This window comes from Calidris pugnax, unplaced genomic scaffold (assembly GCF_001431845.1).
Source record: "Calidris pugnax isolate Ruff unplaced genomic scaffold, ASM143184v1 scaffold352, whole genome shotgun sequence".
Classification (NCBI taxonomy): Eukaryota; Metazoa; Chordata; class Aves; order Charadriiformes; family Scolopacidae; genus Calidris; species Calidris pugnax.
The window spans coordinates 36,129-48,628 of NW_015091110.1; the positions used below are offsets into that span (position 1 = coordinate 36,129).

At 43.7% G+C, this 12,500-nt stretch overlaps 1 protein-coding gene across 1 annotated transcript in view; it reads left to right on the top strand.

Annotated features, from left to right (window-relative positions):
* Positions 1-12,500, top strand: part of DRGX (dorsal root ganglia homeobox) — a 20,383-nt gene that overhangs the window by 4,788 nt on the left and 3,095 nt on the right. Inside the window, exons 2-3 of the mRNA XM_014958055.1 lie at positions 3,025-3,197; positions 3,710-3,822. Of these exons, the coding sequence (XP_014813541.1) occupies positions 3,025-3,197; positions 3,710-3,822 (286 nt within the window). The remainder of the gene's footprint in view (positions 1-3,024; positions 3,198-3,709; positions 3,823-12,500) is intronic.

A 12,500-nucleotide genomic window follows, 5' to 3' on the forward strand; every position in this document is an offset into this window, starting at 1 on the left:
GAGGTACAAAAGTGTTCTTGGAGAAGCTTATGGTCTGAGTGCCGTGGTGTCTCGGGGTGCTCTAACAAGTGCTTTTTGCAGAAAGAGGCCAAGAGCCTGCTGTGATTGAGGAGTTTGGTGGTTTTTAGGGATTAACTGCGCCAACTCGAAGCCTGAAGCTTTCTCATCTCCTGAGCAGCCTGTGGCTGCCTCTGCTGTGTGCTCTGGAGGGGAAACTGCCGTTTCCAGCAGGGATTTACCTGGGGACACTGCCTTATTTCCCTGAATTTTGTACCTAATTAAATTCCAATTCTTGAGCCATCAGATTCCTCTGAAGGCAACACTTTTCCCCTTGGCACCTTCCACCCCAGGTACCTTCTTCTCTGCTCCCCAGATGTTTGATCTGCTGTGTGGCTGCTTTGCTTCATTTCTTGTTTTTTTTTTTTTTTTTTTTTTTTCTTTTGACATCAGGACTGCAGAGTGCACATTTGGCCAAAGAACGCAAATGAAGACGATCTGTCATTTTCATGATGCACTTTAATAACATCAACATAATGTGGAATATTAGATTAGGTTGATTAATCGGTCATTCATAATTAACTAGTGATAATGTTCTACACTAATTTGTCCGCGTCTCCAAGGTACTAAATTACATCAATGCACATCCATTTCCTTGCTTTTGGAGGGGGGTGGGGGGGGGGGAGAAAAGAGCTGAGCCGGGATTCTCCAAAGCCAGGCTGACCACTCGCAGGCCGTGGGGTTTCTCAGCTGCAGGGAGCCCTCCTGCCAGGAAGAAATCTCCCTCACCTCTTCAACTTTTCTCCCTAAACACTTAATTTAGAGACCCAAAGAGCAGAGCAACCCCCACACCCTCACTATGCTCCAAAAAACACCATTGGCAACGATTATTCTCTTTCCTCCCCCACTTTTCTCCACCCCTTCCTTCCTTCTCCCCGCTTTCCCCCCCACTCTTTTCTCTTTTTTTTTTTTTTTTTTTTTTTTTTTTTTTTTTTTTTTTTTGATCCAGGTGTTTATTTTTCCATCCCCAGGGGTTAACTTTGTGTGTGGACGTGCTCTGCTAAGAAGAGCAGTCCTGCAGATGTCAGAGATGGATCCCTCTAACTCTGCAGGCATCCACCCCAGAGTTACAACCCATTTTTTGAATACGATTATGTATTAATTTTATTTATGGGGCTTTTCTGCGCGCTGTTTTTCTATTTTTTTTTTTATTATTTTATTTAGGTGCTCGGGGTTAAGACTATGCAAAGATCTAATTGTAGGAAATATAATAGCTTGCCTTTTGTTCCCTAGGGTCATGTTAGTATCTCTTAAAACCCAATGGCTGAAGAGAGATAATGGAATTCACCGCAGTAAATTGGGGATTGTAAACAAATTATTTCTCCTATAATCAGATTATGCGATCCTGATTATTAAATCTGAACATGAATCATTGGTCATACGCGGGCAAATTAAACTGATTATTATTTGGAAATGAAAATCTCCTTTTTGCCACTGCATTGTAGGTACTGGTGGTTGGTTTTCTTTTTTTTTTTAAGAAAAAAAAAAAACAATAAAAAATGCCATTTTGGCTATTGGCGCCTAAAGACTGAACTGCAAATTGAGATAAATGGGACAATTATTGAGCATTCAGAAGTGGGAGATCATAACTTCTTCCTGAAAGGTGCAAGGGTGAGATAGGGGTGGTGACAATGAGCTTGCTGAGGACTGGGGTTTAGCCTTCTTGTTGGCCATTATGCAACCAGACAATAGATGCAAGCTCTTGCTCAGCCTGCCTTGTGCAGGGACAGGGGAACCACAGAGGATGGGAGAGATGTTTACATTTATACCCCTCGCTCATTCAAATATGATTAATGTGCTATAAAGCCGAGTCTTAATCGAAGATGATGTTGTCAAACAATAACTAAATAGGGAAATAAACGACTTCATCATGCTCTTTCCTCAGAAGCAGGCGAACTGTCAGTGCAAAGTCATTAAAATATGATAATGAAAAATAGCTCAATTAAATGTTGTTATAGCTGTGACCTTCATTCAATTAAGACGCAAGAAAGTGTCTGCATTTTGCTTTGCATTTAACTGCTCTAAATTTAGAATATAGATAAAATCATTATTCAACGTTTGCTGATACATGCAATTAAAAGGCAGCTAACTAAAATGGAGTTGTAGGAGGAGAATAATAATAGTAACAATCTCGCCTGTACTTGAAGTCATGTATTAAAATGTGGATTTCCTGACCTCAAGAGAGGCTTGGCATTTTGCACCTCAAAAAAAGGCGTTTTCAGAGCATCAGCTCCAAGGTAAATGAAAAAAAAAAAAAAGTGTTTGGACGAAAAGTCAGGGGATAAAATCGAGAACATGAATATTTGTATAGCATTACAGGGAAAAAATTAGTTTTGGAAGCTGGTGTGTATTAAACTGCAGAACGATCTTCCAAAATTAGCATCTACCACCCTTTTGAGGCCTCTAAATGCAGAGTGGGCAAATCCATCACAGAAATAACAGCAAGTATCGGTCCTCTGCGGGAAACGGGCTGGATGAGGTGGCCTGGGACATACCTTCTCCTCTCTGACTGCTTCCATTCCAGCAGCAGCTCCTTTAAAGACTTATATATGGTTTCATCAGAATGCTTAGGTATCTTAGATACTTACAGATACTTATATTTAAGTCCCCCCCTATACAAATGTGGTAAAACACAGAAATCAGTGAGAATTAAACATGTACCTGAAGTCAAGGCACACGTTTAAATATTTTGCCAACTGGCACGGTAACATTAAACCTCTTTTTTTTAGTTGGTTGTTTTATTTTGAATATGCCTTTTGAATATCTTTAGACATTCCTGGCCTGTTTTCTAGACACAGAAATACTCCATATACAAATGTAATGCTAAGGCTCAACCAGAAAAACAACAGGGACACAAAATAAGAGGAAGTTTTAGCCACGCTTCTAAGTGTCTGCTTTCACGAGAGTAACAATTCCCTTGTGTTGGACTAAACACGGAATTGAGCCCAGATTGTTCTCCTGCTCCAGGTGTGGTTCCAAAATCGAAGAGCTAAATGGAGGAAGACAGAGAGGGGCGCTTCTGACCAAGAGGGCTCCAAGGAAACCATGGCTGAGGTGGCACCTCCCGCGAGGAATTTAAATTCCCCTTCTCCAGCAGATCAAACCAGGAATAAAAAAGAGGGCCTGGAGATCCAGCAGAGGTAAGAGTAGTATGTGTTGTCAACTGCTTCTCCTTGGGGCAAGCAGGCAGGACACTAGTCAATACGTACAGATTTGCCTGCTGCCAAGCCTTGACATGCAGAGTGTCATCTTCAAAAGTCCAAATAATTTGGAGAGGAGTTGTCTCTTGTGCAACCCACTGCTCCCGGTGGAGATGCTGGTGGCTGTGGGATGCTAATGTTCATAGAATCATAGAATGGTTTGGGTTGGAAGGGACCTTCAAGATCATCCAGTTCCACCCCCCTGCCTTGGGCAGGGACACCTCCCACTAGACCAGGTTGCTCAAAGCCCCATCCAGCCTGGCCTTGAACCCCTCCAGGGATGGGGCAGCCACAGCTTCTCTGGGCAACCTGTTCCAGTGCCTCACCACCCTCAATGCTATCCAGGCTTGGTCCCATCTAGTTGGAGGCTGAGACGCCAACGTGTTTGTGTGCTGCTTTTGGAATCAGCTCCTTCTGGTTTTATAAGGAAGCTGTTTTCTCTTCTCCATCAGCCTGAGTCGAGCAGTGGGGCCCACAGGATCTTTCTTCCCTTCCTGCCTGCCGGGGACTCTTCTCAACACAGCCACCTACGCCCAGGCCTTATCCCATGTCGCCTCTCTAAAAGGTAAGTGACTTTGTTTAACTTCGGGCAGAAACTCAAAGAGCGGCTCTTTCAAACACGGTCCCACTCGGGGCAGTGGGAAAAAAAAATAATGGGAAATAATGATGGGAAATGATGGGAAATGATGGATCCTTCTCTCTGTTCCTGCAGCAGTTGCCCTGACCCATACTGTAGGTACAGGAGTGAGTCCCCTCTTGTAACTTGCAGCATCGTTTGCAGCAATGCTCCTTCCTTTTTACCCAGAGAGTTAGTTTTGGGTGAGGTCAGGGTTTGTCTCAAGGAGCAAGGCAGGTAGGGCTTCCTCCTTTAGAGTTTTCTTGGCATATGCTTTTTTTGTTTTTTTTTTTTAAGAGTCAAATTTATACTAATAAATTAGTTATACACATCCTTTTGCATTATACATAACCTGGCAGCGGTACCGATGCCTCATCCGCTCTTTGCCGGCGGTTTCCTTTGCAGCACATCTCCACACGATGCCAGACCCTTCTCCTCTTGGGCAGCAGGTCCCCTCGGAGAACTTGAACAAAGCCTGGGCGTGGGGACAGGAGGGGTTTCCAAAGTGATTCCTGGGACCCAGGCTCCAGGAAGGGGTACACCCAGCACCCCCATCCCTTCTTCTCTTCCCCAAAAGCAGCAGTTTGCTTCTTTTAAAAAAAATAAATGGCCAGCCGATCCATTAGCCGCTCCTAGCCTAACAATTTATGGGACTGAGGGTGTAAGCAGGATGAATTCAATGTATAGATTTATAGGATGTAAAGGCCGAGAGCGCTGCCAAGCACAAAGTGGCGTGTACATTTACTCTGTGCCCCCGTGGGGTGCATCTGCCAGGAGCCTTCCCCAGTCCGAGACCCTCCGCTACGACCACAAATGTCCTCTTAATGCCTCTGGCCATGTTCTCTGGCACATCTCCTGCTCTTCCTCAGAACTTCCAGTTAAACCAGCATAGCCCAGGTATATTCCTGAAGGAAACGCCCAAAACAGCTGAGTTTTGCATTAAGTCCTGCCCCTTCTTCCTTCTTGTCTTTCCAAAAAAAGCTGAAGCCAGACACACCACTCAGCTCCAGCTATTTTGATGGCTGTGGCATTTGGGATTTTGAAATAAGAAAAGCCATACTGATGTGACCTGAACCCGAAAACTGGCAGAAATGGGTTGTGTTCAATGAATAATTGTGGACAGAAGGGATTCTTTCCCCCTCCCTTAAAATTTACATCTAAGCATTTTCAAAATCAAATGCATCAGTACATTGTTCTCCCCCGTTTCATGCTGAAATGAAGCTAAATTTTAGGAAAAATAACCCCATTAAGCAAATGCCAAGCAAAACGAAATAGAAATGAGCAAAAAAAAAATTGTCATGAGGATTTTTTTTTTAAGTTTTATTTATTTGGAAGAATTCCAGTTATTCTTTGCTGTGATTTTACAGCTCAGCCACTAAATTGAGAAATTAATATTTTCTCCTTTTTGCTTGATTGCAGTTTTACAACTTAAGGGCAGGAAAAATCCCATTCCTGAGTCTCTCGTAGAGATACTTATTAGACAGTCGGTTTCCCAGACTGAGAGGCAGTGTCCCTGAAAAATCGCTCCAAAAATGTAAATATTGGGGTTTTATATAATTTGTATAGCGACGGTGAGTTATCAGATCCATGCATGTTATCTCGATGGATGTTGTCAGCTACACAGTTCAGTGCAGAGATACCCAGTTTTTATCTCCCAGCTGGCACTAGAAATCTCCAGGTACGTCCAAGGGGACTGGGATACAGGAGTATATTTTGATTTCAAGAAATCCTGTTCCAGGTTTGAGTATCTGCATATCCCCCTGCCAGGAGCTCTGTGGAGCTGCCTGAGCCTCTCAGCGCATTATTATACTTGTAAGGAACTGGGAGACTGAGCTGCTGCTTTGAGGGAAGATCTTTTTCTTCTGCAGCAAGGTCTCAGCAATGTCAAATTTTGGCTTTGAGGTTAAGGGGGAAGAATTTTCTGTTCTGTAAGCTGGCAAATTTCATTTCTACAAGCAGAGAACCGTTGTAATATCTTTCTTGTGGTGTTTATACATGGACTTTTGTCTCCTTTTTCCTTGGCTCATCTCCACAAGTTCCTCTTTCTCTGTTTCTTCAAGAGCAATTGGGCTTGAGGCTGGAGTAGGGGCGGTGCACAGCAGACTTTGAGCTTCAGTCTCGTTAATTGGCGATGACCAACAGGATGATCTCTAGAGGTTCAGAGTGGACCAGAAGTATCAGAGGCCTGACCCAGGTTCTGTTTTTCTTTGCTATGGGAACACCAGGTGAACAATGATTTATCTAAACCAATGTATTTGAGAGCACAACCAAGATCACATCAGTCTGGAGGAGGAGATAATGCTTGTGGGAAGGAAGGAAAGGGCAGGGAGAGCCACACTGTTCACAAAACCATTATATGACCACCTCCGTCTTGCTCACTTCGGGTTGTTTGACTCTCCCTTCTCATCTCCCTCTTTGAGCCAGGAGACAATTTGTACGTTTCAGGCCCATCCAAGGAGAACTAACCCTACATTTTGGTGGGCATTAGTCTGTGTCCTTATGCCGACAGGACTCTGACACAGTGATTCTGGGAGAACAGAGCTTTATGCCACATGAAATCCCATCAAACTCGGCACAGAGTATCAAATTCTGAGCTGTTTGGGTTTTGAATTGCTTGGATAAGGAGAAATTCAGCAAGGAGTAAGGTTTTACAGTTTTATTGAAGAGTGACACGGTCAAGAGGTCTTCCTGGGATGTCTCTTGTGCCATCCATGCTTTGAAACTGCCAGGAACTCTTTGTGCTTTTGAAGGCAAAATAGTTGCTCCAGAATCACAGCACCATTTAACTACCAGTGGATTGGTGATCCTGCTTTTCCTACCATTGGGAGGATAATTCTGGCCAGTAAAGGGAGTCACATTCTTCAGGAAGGCTGTGAAAGCTGCCTGCAGAGAGATGGGCACTCTCAACACATCAGATACTGTTGGGAAGCCTCAGTTGTTTTCTTGTTCTCTTGAGGAGACAAGACGTGCTTTGTTGGGCTTGTAAGCCAACACTTTGTTGGTGTCAGTGAGTAATATTTGACTGATGCTTTGGAAGGAGACAATTAAAATCAATAATCAATGCAGTGAATAACAAGTGATGATGGTGATGTAACTAATTAATAATTATTCTGTGCTCTCAGGGACCATCTTCATTCTGCCACTTGAGAGTTCTCTGTCTTCTGTAAAGAAACTAACACCTCCCTTTCTCCTTCTCTGATGTTGATTGCTTGGCTCCAGACCCAGATTTCCAAGGCTGCATAAAGAGTCTGGGGTATATGGTTCCTGGGTTTAATTTGTAGGGTGAGGATACAATAGTTGATGATGAGGTTGGTCTAGTAGAGACAAGAGACCTCAGGATGGTCTAGAATGGGGTAGGGATGCCTGCAACTTTGTTTTTGGAAGGACTGTGGAGTGTCCTGTGGTCTTTGCCTTGTTCTTTGTGTGCCTCAACAGGCAGCCTCAGCTGAACCCCACTTCTAGGTAAATAGGGGATGTTGCTGGAGCACGAGACGAGGTCTGCTCTGGTGTCTGAGAAACAAGCTGTTCTCCCTCAGCACGATGCCCCGTGCACCCTGTTGTCTCTGAAACTGAGATACTTTATTTTTCCTCAGAGGGAAAAAAAAAGGGTTATTTACCACGTCAGGATGTTGTGAAGGAAGCAGGCTGGCTACACAATAGCAATCAGAAGTGTAATTCAGGGCGTAGACTGTTCCAGAGAGGAGTATATTACCACTGGACAGTTTTTCTCTCTTTCTACCAAGTATTATCTATTCAGTAGTAAAACAGACCTTTTCCTTTCCTTAGATGAGTCTTCTCCCTCTCTGAAGTTTAGCTTTTCAGAGGCTGTACTTGGTAGCAAGCGTCTGTTAACTACTGTGTCACCTCACTACATACTAATCTTTCAGGAAAGAAAATTCCTCATTTGAAGAATTAGGATCAGATCATAATTTTGGTGGTATACAGGGTTTCCTACCGCAGGGTTTTCGTTCTTCACTGCTGGCCATAGTCAGGAAGCAGGTTGGCTCGCACAGGTGAAATTTCTGGTGTTTGTTACTCTCTGAAATTGTCCTAATTTGACAACTATGCTACTTCATTGTGGTGACTTCGACATTTCCATGATCTTCCAAGATGAATCACTTACCGTAAACCATGCATCTGCAGTCCATTTAGCAGATTTAATTGCAGACCTCAAATATGAAGGGAAAATACTTGTTTTATTTATGGGCTGTATAACAATAGAGTCATCGGGAGAAGCTAGCGTTCTGCACAGAGAGAGACCTCAAAGTACCTTCTTAATGGATGACAGCATGAATGCAATTCATTAATGTAGAAGATGTTATTAATGGGTGTAAACAAGAATCTCCGGTTTTTAGCGGAAGCCGTGTACCGTTCTGGTGGCTGAGGCCAAGAGTGGGGCTGTTACATTCCACTGAAATTTCCCCAGACCCCGTGATGAGCGCAGCGTACGAGGAGAGAAATAATTACACTTGCTGGGGAATTACTTTCATAATTCACCCTCAGCTCTGCTCGGTGCGAGTTACAGCCCAGTTGGTTTTTCACGGCACCTCCGCACCACCGATAGAGAGGCAGGATTGCATTAGGCACATCAAAGTGGATATTCCAGGGCCCCATTGATTAGGCTCTTTTATGGTTTGTTGCTGCTCTTCGTATTAGGGAGGCTTAATTGCAGTATCCAGGAAAAAAACCACAGCAACTAGAGCTGCCCATCCATTACACTTCAATTTCTGGTATGGAAGGATGAGGAGAATTTTGCCTGATTCTTTCAGGCGATTCCCGTTGCTAAGGCTGAGAAGGAAGTGCTCAAGGACCTAACTTACCCTTGAACTGGTGTTTACTCAATTGAAGCACCGCTGCTCGCCATGAGACCAGAGAACTGGAATCAAAACTCTTGGGGTCCTTTATTTTTGTCTGTCAATCTTGATTATGCACTTACTGACTTTTCTCATGCTTTTCTCAGAGCAAATAGATCAAGCAGGTTCTGTTTGGCATCTTTCCTAGTTTACCTGTGACTTTAGAGAATTTAAAACATTTCTTTAGTTTGCTACAGACACACAGACCTTGAGCAAATTACTTTGATTCCTGTACCACAAGTCCCTGACTCTAGCACTGCTCTGCATTGCAGGTAGATTTTTTTTTTTTTTTTGGGTCTTTATCACAAATATTTGGGAATATGCAGCTATTAGGAGCCCTAAGAGCCATGGGAAGGAAATTGGTGCTGGATTGTTCCTCCAGGTCAAAGCTTGATTAGGTTAGTGGATCTTAGCTGGGCAGGGGTTCCTATTGACCCCTCTCGGGGTGACACACGGCAGCAGGATTTAGGGTGAGATCATGTGTTTGATGTGAAAGGGAAGAGCAGTAAACTCTTGCTGAGCTGACAGTATTCGAAGGACCGGTTGTGTTCTCCCAGCTTTTGTGGGCTTTGCTGCCAGCTTTCATCTCCAAACGGGCAAGGTCCTGGCTTCTGAGTTATCATTTTGGAACTGTACTAACAGCACAAACAAAGTGAAGGACCAGTTTTTGTGGGCTTTGCTGCCAGCTTTCATGTCCAAACAGTCAAGGTTTGGCTTCTGAGTTATCGTTTTGGAACTGTACTAACAGCACAAACAAAGGAGGATGAAATCCTCCTGTCCAGTGTTGAGTTATTTACACAAAAAGGCTCCTGCTACAGCAACGGAGCCAGATCATCAGCTCTTTGTTGTTTGCGTTGGGCACGGAGCCAAGGAGGTGTGAAATTATGACATTTAGACTCTTATCTCAGCACTGAAGTGCTCTCCCAGCCTCTGGGCAGCACAGGGTGCCTTCCACATTTAACCAGCTTAGGCACTAGAGGAAGAACCACCTAGCACAGCCTCAGCAGCCCTAAATTATGCTGGGAGCATCTGGTGCCTTCTTGTTTCAGTCTTTAAGTTCATGCCTCTCTTATTCTTTGGATCTCCTGATTAAGAGTTCAAAAAGTGTGGATAAAACCACTTTTGTTTCTCCTGCTTGTGCCTCAGACTTTAATAGACTCAGTGTTGGCATCATATATGAAGAGCAAGAGGGAGCTCCCTTTGAATCAGCCCTCGCTGGGAAATGACACCACAAACTTGAGGTTTGTGTTGACCCTCCAACCTCTGTGAAAGTGACTTCAGGGCTGATGAGGATTTACAGCTCAATCAAACCAATGTGACTATTATAAAAAAAACCCACACCCAGATACTTAATTCAAGCATGATATTTTTGCTGCAAACAAAACAGGTGAAGACTTTAAATGGGAATTTTTCCCCTCTTCCCTCCGTGTCAGGTTGCTGTTCAGCTCTTCACATCAAATGCTGATACGCACAAACACTGCAAGAGGAAGGCAACTGGGGTTTTGCCTTTTAGAAGGCATATCTATTTAATTCTTTAAAATGTTGAGTTAAAATACAAAATATGTATTTTAAATACTTATTTACCTATATGGGCCCCACTCCCACCCCCCTCTTCTCCGCTGAAACCGAACCTTGGAACTGCACAAAAGGGTCCGTAACCAAAATTGTAGATCAAATATCATTACAATTGAAATGTGATGTTGGCAGAGACAAGACAGAACTAATTTAATTTTTCCTGTCAGTCTCTGTAGTAGATCAATTAAACTGCCAAGTGGATCAAATATTTCAGACTGTATTTATTACATTAAGTATTTATGTTCAGGCTGAGCATTTAAAGTATGATCTCATATAGGAATACAAGGAGGTTCAGATCAATTCAGCAGAATTTGCTGTAAGTTAATGGAAATCTAATTGTGTATTTTAATTTTGTGTACAGGAGGCAGTAAGTTCCTGAAAGAAAGAAAATAGTACCCTGTCCATATTGTATCAACCTGATCCAAACCCCATTAAAGTAATATCATTAAAGTCATAGATGTTAGTGGAACCTGGATGAAGCTTTAGGGTTAACGGCCTAACTCTCCCTGATTTTGGTGGGAGCTGGTGCTGGTGGGTGCCTAAACTCCTCTGAGGACCCCAGATAAGTAGGAACGATCCCTTCCTTCCCCACTACGGACTCAGGGTTACTACAATAAGATGTCAAAAAAGCCCTTGGTGTCTGCTATATGTCGATGCCTCTTTCTTGGTGAAGGTCACCTCCCTGTCCATCGTGGGCTGACTGATGGGCAGGTGGAGACCTTGGGCTCCTGAGGCTCCCATCGTTTGTCTTGGCTTTTGTGCCAGCAAAGTCTGATATTACCCACAGACACAGGCAATTGCAGGTAGATTCAACCTTCCTTACAACCTGCAAACAGAGCTCAATCCTGCTCTTCTGTCTTCTGTCTAGACCCTGCAGCAAATGACACTCATTACTTGAAAATTTTTCATGTGTGAGCTGTTGTTTGCAGGTGTTTTAAGCTCAGTGAAAATGAAAGGCATGGTTTATGGGTGCGTTATTGCTAGAGACAGCCTAGTTTCCACCACAGGTACCTGCACCCTCAGGTTGCAAAGCCACGAGGTAATATCAGGTCTAATTATTAAGCCAAGAGCTTAGATTGGTACCCAAGGCTGATAAATATTTTATCCCTCTCTAACAATGGAATGAAAATTATTCTTAGGGGCTGGAGAGGATTCTTTTCTGCTTCTCCCCACCTCCCACTGAGCATACACTGTCTGTGCTCAGTCCTGCATTGGGTACCACAGTTGGCTCTCACTCTGGGACCCTGACACCTGTGAGGGAAAGTCTCACTCAATTTGTGTTAGAAAACAGCAGTGCAAAGAGAGAGCTGATGCATTGGCAGCCTCCGTTCTCCCCCATTTCAAAAACTGACCATTAAAAGAGTGGGGCTTAATAGTAGTGAAAAAACAGAGCTCTGTGTGGCTTCTGCAGGTAAAGACCTGCTGCAAACTGCAAGGATGCTGAAGTGCCCATTATCTTCTTCTCCCTCTTGTTAAAACAAGTAGCCAACCAGCACCCCCGAAGTGGCTGCTGTTCAACAGGGTAAAAAAATGCCTTTATGAGCACGGCTGGTGGTGGCGAAAAACTCTAAGTTGTGTTACTGAGGGGATTTTGTGATAAACCTTCCTTCTGACCTGCTAAAAGCAGCTGCAGAATTCAGGATTGATAGCTAAAAGCAAAAAATGGAGGATGGTGGTCAAGTGCTGAGACTGCCTTGGGCAATCCAATTGAATGCCTGGACCCATGGAAATGTTGGTCTGCTGTCATCTGCTCTGTCAGAGGAGTGTGACAAGAGAAAACAAGACTTTCCAGTTACATTAATAACTTGTCCCTTGTAGATTCTGGTTTTTATAATGCAGCACTTACCTGCAAACTGCTTATCTCTGATAATTGCTGTGGAGAAGTCTTGCCAACACCCTAAAAGCAAACAACTGTCTGCCTTCATCCCTAGCAGCTGGGTGCTGACCCGTTGCTACCGAGAGCAGAAGTGTAAAAGAAAGACTACCTGCTCCCTGCAGGTTATTAGTTCCATCACTTAGTCATGAGCCATTTAACTCAAATATTAACTGCAGAAATTAAAGCAAGTCCTTGGCCTGGAAAGATCAGAGGAAGACATTGCATCATGTCAGGATGTGCGTGGCCGGGCTGTTTCTTGTTGGGAGGCAGTGTGTCAGCGAAGGACAGGCTTTTGCTAGGGATGTAGAAGAGGATGTGGAGTT